General features: G+C 36.6%; 1 protein-coding gene across 2 annotated transcripts in view; it reads left to right on the top strand.

The window, feature by feature from the left end:
• Positions 1-4,395: 4,395 nt before the first annotated feature.
• AGGF1 (angiogenic factor with G-patch and FHA domains 1) overlaps positions 4,396-17,853 on the top strand; it is a 55,776-nt gene continuing 42,318 nt past the window's right edge. The window contains exons 1-5 of one of the 2 annotated variants that reach the window (XM_073234916.1): positions 4,396-4,945; positions 7,413-7,515; positions 8,512-8,714; positions 9,531-9,695; positions 12,311-12,499. In XM_073234916.1, the coding sequence (XP_073091017.1) occupies positions 4,736-4,945; positions 7,413-7,515; positions 8,512-8,714; positions 9,531-9,695; positions 12,311-12,499 (870 nt within the window). In that variant the 5' untranslated portion in view covers positions 4,396-4,735. The remainder of the gene's footprint in view (positions 4,946-7,412; positions 7,516-8,511; positions 8,715-9,530; positions 9,696-12,310; positions 12,500-17,853) is intronic. The other variant, XM_073234914.1, reaches the window with a different exon arrangement.

The following is a 17,853-nucleotide window of genomic DNA, read 5'->3' as shown; positions in this document are numbered from 1 at the left end:
AACTTTTTATTTTAATGGTCCTTCACCACAGAGTTTGGGAGAATACTGGTCTAGTCTAATGCTTCAATTTCGCATCATGAAGACCTAGAAACAGTCCAGGGGAGACAGACTCTCCTTGGAGAGTCACCATTCTCATTATTAGGGAAATGCGCTAGGATGAAGGGTGGGAAACGTGCAAAAATTTACAATATAGTAAATATTTTACTCATTATGCAATCATAAAATGAATGTGAAAAATGTAAATATTTCAGCTGGGGGTGGAGAAAAAGGGCCCACCCAGTTTCCTTTGGCTTCTTTTCTTTATCATCACTCCAGTTTTAGAGTTACGCCCATCCATTCTTTCCTTGGGCCTCCAGGGGGAAGAAACAGGTAATGGTTAATTGACCAAAAGTAATAGGGAGCAATAAATCAGAACTATTGAAATGCTATGGCTCCCCAGATATTCTCGTGTGATATCAAACAGTACGGTCATATAGGGGAGAGTTGGCTACCCACTGGATCCAACATAAATTATGACAGGTGAATGTTCACTAAATATTGAACTGAATGTACTTTAAAGGAAATTGGATATAAATCAGGTTTTATTTAATTGATGATATTCCTCTGTTGTGGAATATAGTACTAGCTCAGGTACTTGGACTCCAGCTGGCTGAAACTCACAGGCTCCTGGAATGGCTTTAATTTAAGTCGAGTAAGAGTTAGTTATTGCTACATACAAGATACCCCAAAACTCAGTGGCTTGTATACCCCAAAACATCACTGATTATTTCTCATAAGTTGGGGTGAGGGTGAGAGGCTGGCTCATCTTCACTGGGATTGCTAACTCTCTGAGGGTTTCCTGGGGCCTCTGGTCTTGGCTGGTTTAGTGCAGTATCTTAGCTGGAACAGATCTGTTCCATGTGTCATTCATCTTCCTTCTGAGACTGGCAGACATGCTTAGGTATGTCCTTCTCATGGCAGTGGCAGCAACCCAAGAAAGTAAGCAGAAATACTAAGACTTCTTGAGACCAAGGCTTGGAACTGTTCTGGCAGCAACTCACTCAACTGGCCAAAGCTTCGTAAGTGCTCGTTCCTTACTGAATATCTATACTGGGTGGCCTGAGGCACTTCAAACCCAATATAATCAAGAAAATCAAGACTCCCCATGTCATATACTCTTCTCCAATAACCTCCTTGGCCCAAGCTAGAAACCTATCCATCACTTTTTGACTCTTTTTCTCTAATATAGTAGAAAATAAGATTTCATTCACAGTGAAACAATGGAGTGCCTAGGAAATAACCTTACAATGTTCAAGACCTTTTTCTGAAAGGGTATTAACAGTCTATTAATAGTCAAAAAAAGAATATATGTAGGTGGGATATATTACCATAGTAAAGTTTTATGTGAATTCTTCCCAAATAAATCTGTATTTTCAATGAAATTCTAATAAAAATTTCACTGGATTGCTCAAGGACCTCAACAAACTTATTCTAAAATTTATATGGAAAAATAGAAGTTCATGAATAAGCCAGTTTTGAAAAATAAATGCAGAGTGGTAACTTACCCTACTGATACTAAGGCATATTACCAAACCAAAGTGATGAACATAAAATGGTTTGGTATAAGCATAGTCTAATGGAATGGAATAGAGAGCTCAGAAACACACCCACATGTACATGGGATCTTGATAGATGCAAAAAGCAGTATTTCAAAGCATTGTAGAGGAAATCATAAGAAAACCAGGTCATTACATGGAAAAAATACATTTGAATCCCTCCAGTTGGAGCAGAGACTGTTATAACATTACAGAAGAAAACTCAAGAGTGTGGAAAGACTTCATGTATAAAATTCAAAAGCCCAAATCATAAAACATATAAAATAAAATTAAGTTAAATAAAGATGGATTTGGCTACATAGAAATTAAGGATTTCTGTTCAATAAAAGACACCATAGATGAAATTAACAGATATATGACAGACTGGGAGAAGATATCTGCAATATCTAAAACTGTTAACAGATTAATATCTAGATTACAGAAAGAACTGTAAAAAAACAAAACCAAAAAGAAGAAATAAATAGGCAAAAAGATATGAATAGGCAGTTTACAGAAGGGAAAGTCCAGACAGCCATTTCAACAAACACATGGTATTCAGGGAATTACAAATTAAAACAACAATGAAATATCTCATTACATTCATAAAAATAGCTAAAAGTACAAAAGTGATAAATATTATGTATTGGAGATGATGTGGAAGACACAGAACTCCTTGTACACTGTTGGTGAGAATACAAAGTTGTATAGCTATTCTGGAAAGCAATCTAATGGAACATGGAGGAATTAAATGTCTGTCCTATGAACCAGAGATCACATGCCTTGCTATGTATCCCAAAGAATGGAATGCACAGGTCAGTAAAGTGGCATGAAAATGTTTTTCATTGTGATATCGATTGTGTTAATAGATAATTGGAAATCATTTATATGTTGACAACTAGGGGAATAGATAAATAAAATGTGGTATAGGTATACCCTGGAATACCAAAAGCAATGTATGTGGATTTTAAAAACATCTTTCAGTGTGGAAAAAATAAGAAACAGTGTAAGATTTAAAGCCAAATACTATTTGTGTAAAAGAAACACATGCACACATTTTATAAGTACAGATTTATATATAAGGACAATATCAGACATGTGACAGTGGGTAGCCACATTGGCAAAAAGGAGGTAATGGAACTGGGAAATGGGGAAATCGAGTGACATTGAAAAATGAAAACAAAAAACAAAAAAATGCAAAAGAGAAGAACTGTCCGTGGGTTAATGAGATAATGTGTTGTGAACTAAGGAGTATGATTATAACCTGATGTACAAAATAATAACTGAGGAAAAACATTATAAAAACAAAATCAAATTGTGAAGGTTGTAAAGTAGTACGCTTTTCTAGGGCATGGGCCATGCCCATTATACTAACTACCTTTTGATTTGAAAACTAGGTGTGGCAAAGGCTGCCCTTCACCTACTCAACATGTACTTTCTCTTTCTTCCATTCTTAGGGAACCCCTTTATATTAGAGGGAATAATGTGCCCAACTTAGAAAGACACACATACACAATACCCTGCCCTACCTGCAGCAAGGGGTGGATAGTGAGAGAGAAACAGAAGTCACTGGGTGTGGCTTTGGGAAAGTCCTTTTGACCTTGCCATTTTGTGCTATGAACTGACCTGGAAGCTAGCAACATGCCCTGAGAATAGCAAAGCAGAAAAACAGATGGATCCTGTGTCTCTAAAGACCTGGTAGAGCCACTGTACCAGCTCTGGACAGCCCATTTCCACATTTCTTTAATGTAATAGAAGAACCTCCTAATTTGTTTAATAAGTCATTTTAGACTAAACTGTGTTAACGTAATTCCTTATACACAAGGCTTTCTCTCTCTTTTTTTAAAATTGGCATTCTTTTCTTCCAGACTAATGGTCAGAGGTGAGGTATAGACTAGTAGTAGCATGAAGTCAGAATTTAGGCATGGCTAAAAGATCACTGTTGGCTTGACCATAAGGTGCCTTGTAGAAAGGCTCTTAAGCCCTAAGGAATAAAGTGTGTAGGACCCAGAGAGGGTAGTTCCCCGCTGGGGAGCTCACTGCCAAGCGGGAAGTGCACAGGACAAAAGACGCACAGAGCGCACTAGGACATCAAACTGGGGTCTTTTGCTTAGCTGTGTTCAGCGAACGTTTAAGGACAGCCGCTTGCCAGAGGACTGGCAAGATACGGTTGTTCGCTGACCTCCAGAGATCTCAGGCCCAGCATTCTAATTCTAACTAACCTTGGTGAAGGAGGGGTGTTAAGAAGCCCTCATCAGTTTAAAGGCTGGTGAACAAATGCTAGATTCACACACACCGAACAGCAAAAAAAATCCACGGAACCAGAGCATTTTTCTCTCCTGCTTCCACAGAATCTTTTTGCTTATTTTCCCATCAGGGATGGTCCTTTCTAAAAGACAGACCTAATAAATTTTTCTTTTCCCGGGGGCACAAACCAAACCTCATGGAATCAGCAGAATTACTAAGCAGAACACCAGAACACTAGAACACTACGTTCTAGATCTAGTTTAGCATTATCTCCGTAACCTTTGGCAACTCATTTCTTGGAGATTCGGTGTTCTCATCTGTGAAACAAGAAGCTAGGAAGTGCACTCTATGCAAAAAGTTTGAAACCTTTTTTGGAAGTCGACAAGTGCAAAAGCCTAAAACCAAAGGTGGCAATCTTCTGTCATCCCAGGGCGACGGTAGGCGTTTTTCCAGCTGCTCTCCACGCCCTCAGGTACCGCCCCGCCCCTCCACAGCTGGCGGGAATTGCGCATGTGCAGCATGTGGCCCTTTGCGCTTCCCGTCACTTCCCTTTCTGTCCTCTGCCCTGCCCACCGCCTGGGCCATCGCTTCCGGTTCAGCCAAGGAACGGCCCCCAGCGCTTATGGCACCTGCTTCGCTGGCCAGCCCATTGAAGCGCGTCTGCAGCAGTTTCGGTAGTGGGGAACTCAACTGCAGATAAAGTTTTTCTGTTTCAGAGCCGGGCGGATTGGGCCAGCCGTTCCTCTCTAACACAGACAACGAACTTTCGGGCGTTATGGCCAGGGGCCGCAGCGGCCAGGCGGATATGAGGCCGCTGTTCGCTGCCGGCGCGCTCTCGTGGCTTCTGGGTCAGTCGGCGACCCCCTCAGCCTGAGCGCAACTCCTCCTCGTCCACGGGCCGCCTCGCGCCAGACCCCATGGCCTCCGAGGCGCCGTCGCCTTCGTTGTCACTGTCACCACCTCCCTCCCCCGAGCCTGAGCTGGCCCAGCTGAGGCGTAAGGTGGAGAAGTTGGAACGTGAGCTGCGAAGCTGCAAGCGGCAGGTGCGGGAAATCGAGAAGCTCCTGCATCACACCGAGCGGCTGTACCAGAGCGCCGAGAGCACCAACCAGGAGCTCCGCACTCAGGTGCGCAGTCCGTCTCCTGCCCCGCGCCCCATCCAGCCCAAGGCGAGGCTTTCGAAGCCTCTGGTAACCTCGAAAGGGTTCCCTGGTAGGGCTCAGACTACTTTATAGAGTACCTGGAAGAAATAAAAGTTCTGTGCAATTATAATTCCCAGTGCATATAGAGCAAACTTGAGTTCGTATTACTCCATTTAAGGTTAAGTGCGTGAGCTGCGGTTACGGCTGGCATGGAGTGAACTTCAGTACTTCGTCTTCGTTCTTGTAATATCTAGTTGGCAGTAGGCAAACTTACAATACTCTAGATCACTTTTGAGTTTGTTGAAGCACTGGACTGAAACAGAATCCCATTTGTCACTTTCTAGATGTGTGAACTGGTACTGAACTTAAGTTGCCCATAAAATGAGAATTCTAGTACCACACAGGTGAAGGTTAAATTAAATTAAGTGTGAACAAACTTTTACAGTATCACAAACTGTTGAACGTTATAAATATCTAAGGTTGTTATTCTGGCCATTTATCAGCTTGAATTTTCTGTTGGAAGTAAGATGTAACTGTTAGAGACACTAAGCAGCTAACTTCATTTTCATAAAATACAGTAAGGATGAATAAGCTCACTTTTTTTTTTACTTTTGAACTGAAGCATAATGTTTTTTTCGAACTTGATTTGTTGGGCAGTTGCACCGGACAAATGATTTCCACATAATTAGTTAAGTGGTTGTCTAGTTCCTTGTAATAACACATTGGTACATTGACTAAAACCACATGTGTAGGCTGAATACTAAAACGTCACCAAACTTTGTTATGCTTTTTTATCAAATGACTAATGAAAATAACTGCTGAGTTGCAATGATTTGGTGTGCTCGTTATATAGAGTTGTTAATGTTAGGACATTATCGAAAAAGGCTTGCTTACTCAATTAGTTCTTGAACACCTGCAGTGTACTAGGAGGCTACAGATGAGGTCAAAAGGTTGTAGGGGAAGAGGAGCAAAATATGACAGCTTTTTAAAAGCTCTTTATATTTCTAAATTGTTAAAGTACTGTTTGCTATAGATATCCTAAAAGAAAACATTTTTGCTCATCTTCAAAGAGTTGGCATTTTGGTTATTAGTGTTAATATGATGATGTTCTAACGGGAAAAATTGAAATGCATAGGAAGCCTTGAGTCTACTGGTGATGGTAACTCCTCGTTACTCTTCCTAGTGATGAAAGGAGTTTGGTTGTTAGCCGTCATTCCACATCACTAAATAGCGTTTTATCTGGAGCAGTTCACTTGCGATTTGAGGGTGAACTTGTAGGAAAACATATGTACAGCTTTGGAATCAGAAAAACCGTGTGCAAATTACTTTGTATCTTCAGATTTCTCATGTGAAAATGAGGATTAGGGCATCTGTTTGGTAAGGTGGTTGTAAGAAACAATGTGATATTATCCCAAGTACTAAGTATAGTGCCTCGCATGTAGCAGATAATAAATAACTAATCTATTTCACGGTAATAGTGGTAGTAGCCAGAGCCAGAACTAGGGCGAGACGATCAGTAGTCTTCGGTGAAGTATTCACGAGAATGGTCTTTCTCAGGTACAGGTCTGGTACTTGCATAAAGCTGACAGTGTGTGCCTCCTTACATTTTGCTCCATGGGTGCCTTTCTTCACCCGAGGTCAAGGCCTACTACCTGGTGGTGCAACAGATCTGATCATTTATGAAGTGCCTAGATCATCTTTATATACTCAGTCTTATCACCTTTCTCCTTTTAAGCTTTATGGATCATTAAAACAACTGTTTAGAAGTTTGTTTCTTAGTATTTTTATGCTTACAATAGACATTGTTGCACATTGAGATGACATCCAACTAAGGTGTGTTGATGAGCCTGCCCCTCATCCACTTGTGGGTGTTTCCACACTCTGTTGCTCTGGCCTTGGCATTCAGGGGGGCACAGGGAGGACAGGTGCTCCTCTGAGGCAGTCACCTCTATTCCTATCTGCTGCAGTTATTTAGTCATAAGATTACTATTTAAAGAAAAATGTACATTAAAGTTATATGAGTGGCATTAATGTATTTAAGTGAATAAGTAATTCCAGGTGGAAGACATTGCTACTAGATACTAAATGATGCTGGGTAATTTAGTTTGGAGAATGGAAATTAACTTTTTTTCCCTATTTCTTTAGGGAGGACTGGCTAAAATATTAGTATAAAATTTGTTGGAAAAAAAGGATCTTGTAAACAAAGTCCTACTTAGTCACTGTGATTTTTGGAGGAGATATTTTGGGGTTGAGCATAAGAATTAAAACATCTCCCTTTGCAAATGTAACAAGTGAAAGTCAACTATAGTTTTTCTCAAAGGGAAACTAGCTGCTGTTATTACTTCTGTAAAACTTTTAGCAAGGGAAATAATTCTGTAATTTCAATAGAATGGTGTCTATATTATTAGATTGCTATGTGATTTATTTTTCCTAAAGCCGTGTTTTTTTTCAGGTAGAGGAGCTCAGTAAAATACTCCATTGTGGGAGAAATGAAGATAATAAAACATCTGATGTAGAGGTGCAAACAGAGAACCACTCTTCTTGGTCAATCTCAGGTATTCAGCTGATGGTTGAAGATATCCTAATACTTTCACATTCAAATCATGCTAACATGGAGTTTTCTTTAAATTTAAAATAGACAAATGTCTGGATAAATATGAGAACAGTTAAAATGTTGACTTCTTTCCATATGATATGGTATTTTCAGATAATGTGTTTCTCTTCTGGTGGGAAAGCAGAAAAGTATTGTCATTCCTATAAATACATACTTAATGGTAATATGTTTTCAGTGGCACATTCACTGAGTTATTTTGCCATGCTGTGAGCCATCTGCTCTCATACCAGGTTATGATCAGGGGCACTTGTATTTTCTTGTTGGTACATTCCACTTAGCATTGTGTTCAATGCCAGTCTCTCAGATCCTTGTGGGAATGGTGAGTCCGCAACTATGGCCTCATCAATGACATTATGTTGTGAGGCAAAATAACTGAGAAACTGAGTCATAATAAATAGGGATCACATGAAATGATTTTTTCAATTAAGATTTGCCTTGTTTCATTCAGCACATGATTTAACTGCATTGGTAAGCACAGCATTACTATTAACATTACGTATCTGTGTGATTTTTTTTTTTAAGTCACCATCATGAGAGAAATTTGTTAGAAAAATCAACCCTTGGCACATTTGTCTTTATGCTGTTGTCATTTGATATACAGTGATATTAAGGTATGTAGTTAGAAGTTGTTGAAAGTTGCTAATTTTTTTTGACATAACACAACCTATCCACCTGTTTTCTTCTCTTGTTAGGGGGCAAATCTAAATCTTTTTTTAATTTTAATTTTTAATTTCAACTAAAGTACTGGAGGTGACATTAGAACCAAAAATACATTCTTATGCACATTTATCTGCACCATCAGTTTTAGTCTGATAAAATGTGTACAGTTTTACAAATATGATTGCAATGTGTGCTGTTGAGTTCAATGCCAGTGTTTTGCAATTAAGTCCTTTTTATATACACTCTTCTAATATACCACAATTTATTTTTGCTACAGATTATTATTATCAGACTTACTATAAGGATGTTAGTCTTCCAGATAAAGAAACTGAACTGTCAGTTCAGCAAGATCAGGATATCGAAGCATCCACTTTTAATTCTAAAGATCAGTCGCAAATAGAAAATGAGGCTTATGCTGGTACTGATACAGCAGAAAGTGTTAAATGTGGACAAGAGGACCATTTTGCCTCAGATGCACAGGTAAGAAAATGCTTAACATGAAACCATTGATGCCCAAGAACTTGTCCTTCTTTGTAAGAAAAATAGGCTTGTTTGGTCTCTCACAACATACACAAGAGTTTTACACATTATATATATAATTATACAGTGAATATTACATTTTTTGAGAAAAAGTAGAACTTCGTATTTATAATTGTTTTCCTTCTCTCTTGTGTTCCAAAAATCTATGATATGTGTAATCTAAAACAAAATTTGCCTGTATATATTGACTCAACCAAAAAATTTTGAATAATAACCACAATATCATGTTCACATCAAATTTTTTTTTAGTGCTTCCTTTATGTCATATATCCTGCCATTGTTCAAATTTCCCTAAATGTTTTTTGAATTTGTTTTTATGGATTGTTTGAATTAGGATCCCAGTAAAGTTCATACTGTGCAATGGCTTGATGTGTGATCATAATCTGTATCTCTCCTCCATCTCTCTTTAAAAAATTTTTTCCTTTGAACACATAATTACTAAAGAATCTAGATCATTTGTCTTAAAGAATATTTCAGTACCTATTTTGTGGATTCTTCCCTTCGGTATCAGGCATTTATTTATGAGTAATGGTCACTCACTTTTAATTCCTCAAAACTGGGTCAAAACTGATGCTCTAGGAAATATTTTAAAAAGCAGATCAAATTGTAATTGATAGCCATCCCTTCCCATTGCAGAAATTGAAGTCTCATGACTTAAAATGACTTTTAAGTCTATTTATTGTTTTGAATTCTGCCAACTTACAAATTGCTATCAGGAGGTTTTCTTCTCATTTGACATGAATGTGTTTTGTCTAGGAACCAGCATCTGCATTAGCAACAGAAGATACATCCTTAGAAGGTCCATCATTAGCTGAAAGTTTGAGAGCTGCAGCAGAAGCTGCTGTATCACAGACTGGATTTAGTTATGATGAGAATACCGGACTGTATTTTGACCACAGCACTGGTTTCTATTATGATTCTGTAAGTGTCTCTGACCTTTAAATACTGTATGGTTGTATTCTTAGGTGCTTGATACCAAATATTCAATCCTAACTGAATTAGGGAAAGCAAGAAGCTGCATTTATAAATTGGTGACTCAAAGCTATTTGACAAGGGTAAATAAATATGAAATAGCTTATGATGCTACACTTGAGATTTTTAATTAAATAAAGTAATTGTGGTTATAGATTAATATTTTAGAGAGGTCTAATGTTTAATATGTAAAATAACATACAAAATGTTAGAGCATTTATTATGCTCTAAAAAGCAGACAACTGTGTTGTAAAATGTTTAAGAATATGAACTATCATTTTCAAATAGAATTTCTTACGAAGCTTCATTGTTGATTCTAGCCTTAAGGTGATTTTTTAAAAAGTTATTTCGAATAATTATGTCTTTATGATTCCTGAATCCATTTGAGGCCACAGAGAAAGGCTTTTTCTTGAATTCGCAATAGCATGTTTATTATTGTTTTATATTCTGTGGCTTTTAAGCATTTCAATTTTTAAAAATCAATCTGTTAACAGTAAGAGCTAGGAAATTATTGTGAAATCAGAAATGTAATGGAACACAGACTAAGACAGAACCAGAAAATAAAGTACTTGATTTATAATACAGTGTTATGGCTATTAAAGTCTGGTACTTAGATGGATTTTATTTGGGATTTGATAACAAACGATGGAACTCACCCATGTACCTCCGCCTCAATGTTCTAGGCATGTGATCTGGTCTTCAGGAATTCCAGAATGTAGTGTGTCCAAAAGTGGAGCAGATATTCACCATTCCAGTTACTGGAACTATTATTAACTAATCTAGGGAACATAATGGTAATACTAATAAATATCCTACTTAGTTGAGGGATTTCATTAGTTTGTCAGTTTGCCTTTTGTATACTTTGTAAATCCTTTGTATGCTAATTGGCAATGCTAATTAATACCCAGAAAATTATGTTTTAACTGTTACTATCAGAGAGAGTAGCTCTTACTTATTTGGTTTCTAGGAGAATATAGAGTTCGCAAGTACATGATATTAGTCCTTGTCATTCCCTGACTTTCCTATCTGTATCTTTCCTTCTTACATCTATTCTCTAAATGGTTAGTTACATTCTGCCAGGTGATATGTCTCAGTAAATTAGACTTCATTGTTTTGCCATTTCACTTGTGCTATTTTCATTTTATTTTAATTAAGTAAAGTTTTTGTTGTATTTTTGAAGTTGTCTGTATTTTGGGTTGAAAGATGTAACAGATAAAATGGTTTGAGTTATGGAAGTTCTCTTATCACTGGAAATAAAGATTAGAATACCCCATTTAATTTTTTAGGTAAGGGAAAGATAGTAAGAATTCCAAATATTTTTATAAGAGGTGTGTAAAATGGATTAACAGTAAATTGCAGTTGTATTAACAGTAAGGAAATAAATTATTCTTTTTCAGATATGTTTAGTTGTTTAAGCTCAGTGTATCATAAAGTGTTTTCTGGTCTGATCTTCATGGATATATGATATAAATAAAAATAAAACTTCATTAAATCTTGATTATAGACTCCTGGCCCATATCAAATAACTACATAATTTTATCTTTCTAGGTGTTATCTATAATTTGTCAAAATTTATTTTTGCACGGCTGCTTTACTCATAAGTCTTATGTAATTACCAATTGTAGAATTAATTAGTGAAGACAGTGTTACCTATTTTTTAAAATAGAATGTTATGTTGTACTATTCATGATCTTTATTTTATTTTCAAATTTTTGTTTGGAGCTTTTAGTAGTGAACATTAAAAGGCAAATTTTTGTTTTGTAATACTGAGAGGAAGGTTTGGGGGTTTAAACTACCAAGTCATGTAATCTTAAGGATGATGAGCCTGGAATTGCTTTTATATGGTCAGCTTCTTCTGATGCATGCCCTAGTTTTCATAACTTCTAAAAGGTTCTTTGCCACTTTTCATTAATGTATTAAATTGAACCATATGAAATTGCTGTTTGTGTAATAAAATGATCAAATACTGGCAGTTTCATGAGATTCAGTTTAATATTTAAATGTATTTATTTTCATACTAGGAAAATCAGAGTAGATATTGAATAACAAAGTATTTTGGAAAATTGCCAGGGTTTTTCATTCTGTTATCTTTATTCATTATCTTCTGAAAATACTATAGTTCTTGAAAAGATCATTTACTGTACTTGGCTATATTAATCTTAAAAATCCATAGCTAGCAATTACAGAATAGGTCATATTAGTATAAATTTGTATCTTTTAGGGAAACAAATTGGCTGTTTCTCTCAATAACCATAAAAATACTAATATTCTTTAATTGGAAAATCTCACTTTGAGTAATTTATTTTTTTTAAAAATCCAAAAAAGGAAAATGACTTTGTTCAGTTGTAGAGCAATATTTATAAGAACAGAAGAAAAGGGAGAAGTTGGCCCACAAGATACTGGGTAAGAAAATGATAGTATATTTACTTGAAAAAGCATATTTAGGCCTTAAAGTGATAGTTTATAAAGACTGAGGAAATTTTAAGGGCATTTCTGTTGAGTTAATTTTTAAATTTTATTTCATCTTACCTGAATAGAATTTACTGTTTTCTTGACTTTGAAAGGAAAATCAACTATATTATGATCCTTCTACTGGAATTTATTACTACTGTGATGTGGAAAGTGGTCGATATCAGTTTCATTCTCGAGTAGATTTGCAATCTTACCAGACTTCTGGCACAAAACAAAGTAAAGATAAAAAATTGAAGAAGAAAAGGAAGGATCCAGATTCTTCTATAACAAACGAGGAAAAGGTAATGTTTTCATTTACAAAATGGTAGTCTCATAATTAAGCCAACATTTTTGATGAAACTGAAAATCATTCAGTAAGTCTGTGTTTCAAACATATTCACTAAGATAACAAGATACCGGAATCTGTGAACCAAGGAACATGCACATGGGGCAAAACAGATTTTCACAAATTCTCAGTCACTAGATGTAGAAGGAATTTCTTAAGAGGGCAGACTTAGGGTAGATAAAATAGTATTGTGTTATATAATTTGGAAGAACATTGAGATTCATTTGATAAGTTGATGTCAATGCACAGTTCACAATAAAAGAAAAACCGTTTATAAGCAGAAGTAATAAAAATTCAACTTTCTTAATCATGTTGAGCAGTATCTTAAAAAATAAAGCAACACTTAAATATTAGCTTAAATTATTAGCAACACTTAAATATTAGCAAACATTAAAAAAATCCGTAACTAGCAAATAAAGGGGGAGGTCATTTATTAGGAGTGTAAATTGGTATCTTTTGGAAAATGACTGTTTGTCTCAATAACCATAAAAATGTTAATAATCTTTAATTGGAGCATCTCATTTTTGAGTAATTTTTTTTTTAATCCGAAAAAGAATAAGAACAGAAGAAAATTAAAGAGTCCAACTGACCCACAAGATAGTGGGTAAGAAAATGATAGTACATTTAATTAAAAGTAGTATTTAGGTCTTAAAGTGATAGTTCATAAAGACTGAGGAGAATTTTTATTCTGTCATATTTGTTAATTCAAATATTTGACATTTGTGTATTCTTTCTGGACTAAGGGGAATTTTTAAAAAGCTTATGGTATTAAATTGAAAGAAGAAATATAAAAAAAATGTTATAGATGCTCTTATTTCTGTTGCCTAAGCAGATAAGGTTGGTGTTTATAGGCTGGAAAGGAGGCTTATTTGTTATATTAGCATTTTGTGAATTGTGGTAACTATTAGGTACAGTTTTACTCTTGAAATTTTATCTCATGTTTTTCTCTCTCTAACCAAAGAAAAAGAATTTAAATATATAATACTGAAGTTCAAATATGGAATAGGGTTTCTGTTAGTTTTTTTTTCTACTATCTGATTTGTTTTTATTTTTCTATATATTTTTGTTGACAATATCTAGGAATAGAAGAGTGTGTTAACTAAAATACTGAAAATGATTTTTCTGTTTGCTTTCAAGACCTCTGTTTTAATGACTCCTGCCTTTTATTAGTAGTTGAACTGTTTGAAAGGATAGGCTGTGAAAGTACTTCTTCTTAGCAATAAGAAAACAACATGTAGGGGTTCTCAGATGACTTTTCCTGACAAACTAGAGAATGAAATTTGAAAGCATTCTGTGAGACTTTGGTCCAGCTTAGCTCCTGTAACTGCTCATCTTTACCATGTGAACTCCAAGACAGAGACTTAAAGAAAATCCTGATTGAATTTTGAAAATTCACCAAGGACTCTGAAAGGTAATTGTGAAGCATGGGAGACCAGTTAAGACATCCTCAGCTTTTTCTTTGTCTTTGAAGATGTCCTTGAGCCTCATTCGCTGGAAGTGGAGGGCTGTGAAAGGAACAGAGGAGGGTGAGGAGATTGGAGTAAATAACTTGAAATATGCATACATATGCCTCAATGCTCACATGTAGGCCCCCTTTCTTATCTTTCAGTGAATATCTATATAACATTCTGGACTGGCAAAAAGATTTTTTTCTTTCTTTCTTTTTTTTTTTTTTTTGAGAGGGAATCTCTCATATTTATTGATCAAATGGTTGTTAACAACAATAAAATTCTGTATAGGGGAGTCAATGCTCAATGCACAATCATTAATCCACCCCAAGCCTAATTCTCGTCAGTCTCCAATCTTCTGAAGCATAACGAACAAGTTCTTAACATGGTGAACAAATTCTTACATAGTGAATAAGTTCTTACATGGTGAACAGTACAAGGGCAGTCATCACAGAAACTTTCGGTTTTCATCACGCATTATGAACTATAAACAATCAGGTCAAATATGAATATTCGTTTGATTTTTATACTTGGTTTGTATGTGAATCCCACATTTCTCCCTTATTATTATTATTATTATTATTATTATTATTATTATTTTTTTTAATAAAATGCTGGAGTGGGAGGTAGATGCAAGATAAACGTAGAAAACATAGTTTAGTGTTGTAAGAGAGAAAATGTCGATGATCAGGTGTGTGCCTGTAGACTATGTGTTAATCCAAGCTAGACAAGGGTAATAAAACATCCACGGATGCAGAAGATTTCTCTCAAAACGGGGGGGGGTGAGGTTCTAAACCTCACCTCTGTTGATCCCCAATTTCTCACCTGATGGTCCCCCTGCAACTGTGCCTGTCTTAGGTTGTTCCTCCCTTGAGGAATCTTACTCGTCTCTGGCTAACCAGTCATCTTCCGGGGCCATACAGGGAAATGTAAAGTTGGTAAGTGAGAGAGAAGCAATATTGTTTGAAAAGGTTAGCTTTTTACTTTTTTGCAGATTTATGCCCTGTGGCTTCTATGCCCAGCATTTGTCTTGAGGTATCTTTACCACTTGGAAGAATTATGATACTCGGTAAATTCTATGTGAGGCATGAATTCTATTTAAGGGTTGTAATTAGGAAGGAAGAAGAAAAGCTATAGACGTAGCATATGGAAGGAAACATGGGAGGATTGATAATTTCTTTGACATATCTTCTTGTAGAGTACCTTAAGTATGTATAGGTTTTAAACTACTAACTAATTTGCACACACATATTAACATAATAGGAATACGGTGACATAAACAAAGCAAATCTATAATTACCATCCATCTCCAGTGAAGCCAAGAAAACCATTTAGGCACCCTAGGCATTTGTGAAAATTTATCTATGATATGATGGATATTGTCCAACTGTACTTGAACAATCAGACAAATTAAAGCAGCCCATTTCTGGGATCTGTTCACATCCCATATGTTCTTTTAACCGTAGATAGTCTATAGTTGTAAGATTTTCGAGCGCTACAACTTGCACTTTTCCTAATTCTTGGTTGAGTTCCAACAGTATAGATCCAGTCAAATTTGCTGTTTTACTGTATGCACAGGCCAGCTTAGACATCTCCTTCTTCATTCCCATGGCAAATCCAGGAACCGGTGGGATGAATGCAGCTACAACTGTAGCAGCGCCTGGATCTTTGTTGAGGTTTTTTGATGATCATCTTCTGGTATGACTCTTCCAGAGAGTGCTGATGTTGGAAGTTCTTCTTCATATCATATCTTAGTTCATTTTCTGGGTAGCCAAATTAGGCTTTGATCCTCTGTATGAACACAAACAGACCCTTTGCCCACACTTTGATATGCCCATGATACCATTGTGTAGAACTCATGAGAGGTCACCACACAGGAACTCTTTTTTTTTTTTTAAGAGAATGGAATATTATCAGAAAAATGTACTTCCATAGCCGATCATCTGACAGCCTTTAAGTGATGAAAATTAAGGATATTTAAAGCATGCATTAATCGTTGATTTTTATCGTTAGTTTTATCCTATCAGGGAGTAATCCCCCTTTTCTTTTTTTTTTGTTATCATTAATCTACACTTACATGAAGAACACTATGTCTACTAGGCTCTCCCCTATACCAGGTCCCCCCCACAAACCCCCCTACAGTCACCATCCATCAGCATAGCAAAATGCAGCAGAATCACCACTTGTCCTCTCTGTGCAGTACAGCCCTCCCCGTTCTACCACCCCCCCATTATGCATGCTAATCTTAATACCCCCATTCTTCTCCCCCCCCCAGCCCCTTATCCCTCCCTACCCACCCATCCTCCCCAGTCCCCTCTCCCTTTGGTACCTGTTAATCCATTCTTGGGTTCTGTGATTCTGCTGCTGTTTTGTTCCTTCAGTTTTTCCTTTGTGCTTATACTCCACAGATGAGTGAAATCATTTGGTATTTCTCTTTCTCTGCTTGGCTTATTTCACTGAGCATAGTACCCTCCAGCTCCATCCATGTTGCTGCAAATGGTACGATTTGCCCTCTTCTTATGGCTGAGTAATATTCCATTGTGTATATATACCACATGTTCTTTATCCATTCATCTACCAATGGACATTTAGGTTGCTTCCAATTCTTGGCTATTGTAAATAGTGCTGCGATAAACATAGGGGTGCATCTGTCTTTTTCAAACTTGATTGCTGTGTTCTTAGGGTAAATTCCTAGGAGTGGAATTCCTGGGTCAAATGGTAAGTCTGTTTTGAGCATTTTGAGGAACCTCCATACTGCTTTCCACAATGGTTGAACTAATCTACATTCCCACCAGCAGTGTAGGAGGGTTCCCCTTTCTCCACAGCCTCACCAACATTTGTTGTTGTTTGTCTTTTGGATGGTAGCCATCCTTACTGGTGTGAGGTGATACCGATACCTCATAGTAGTTTTAATTTGCATTTCTCTGATAATTAGCGATGTGGAGCATCTTTTCATGTGTCTGTTGGCCATCTGTATTTCTTTTTTGGAGAATTGTCTGTTCAGTTCCTCTGCCCATTTTTTAATTGGATTATTTGTTTTTGGTTTGTTGAGGCATATGAGCTCTTTATATATTTTGGACATCAAGCCTTTATCAGATGTGTCATTTTCAAATATATTTTCCCATACTGTAGGGTTTCTTTTTGTTCTATTGATGGTGTCTTTTGCTGTACAGAAGCTTTTCAGCTTAATATAGTCCCACTTGTTCATTTTTGCTGCTGTTTTCCTTGCCTGGGGAGATATGTTCAAGAAGAGGTCACACATGTTTATGTCTAAGATGTTTTTGCCTATGTTTTTTTCCAAGAGTTTAATGGTTTCATGACTTACATTCAGGTCTTTGATCCATTTTGAATTTACTTTTGTGTATGGGGTTAGACAATGGTCCAGTTTCATTCTCCTACATGTAGCCGTCCAGTTTTGCCAGCACCATCTATTGAAGAGACTGTCATTTCGCCATTGTATGTCCATGGCTCCTTTATCAAATATTAATTGACCATATATATTTGGGTTAATGTCTGGAGTCTCTAGTCTGTTCCACTGGTCTGTGGCTCTGTTCTTGTGCCAGTACCAAATTGTCTTGATTACTATGGCTTTGTAATAGAGCTTGAAGTTGGGGAGTGAGATCCCCCCTACTTTATTTTTCTTTCTCAGGATTGCTTTGGCTATTCGGGTTCTTTGGTGTTTCCATATGAATTTTTGAATTCTTTGTTCCAGTTCATTGAAGAATGTTGCTGGTAATTTGATGGGGATTGCATCAAATCTGTATATTGCTTTGGGCAGGATGACCATTTTAACGATATTAATTCTTCCTAGCCACGAGCATGGGATGAGTTTCCATTTATTAGTGTCCCCTTTAATTTCTCT

This window comes from Manis javanica, chromosome 1, assembly GCF_040802235.1.
Source record: "Manis javanica isolate MJ-LG chromosome 1, MJ_LKY, whole genome shotgun sequence".
In the NCBI taxonomy this organism is placed as follows: Eukaryota; Metazoa; Chordata; class Mammalia; order Pholidota; family Manidae; genus Manis; species Manis javanica.
Note: the sequence above shows the minus strand (reverse complement) of the source record. Positions and strands in the feature narration are given on the sequence as shown.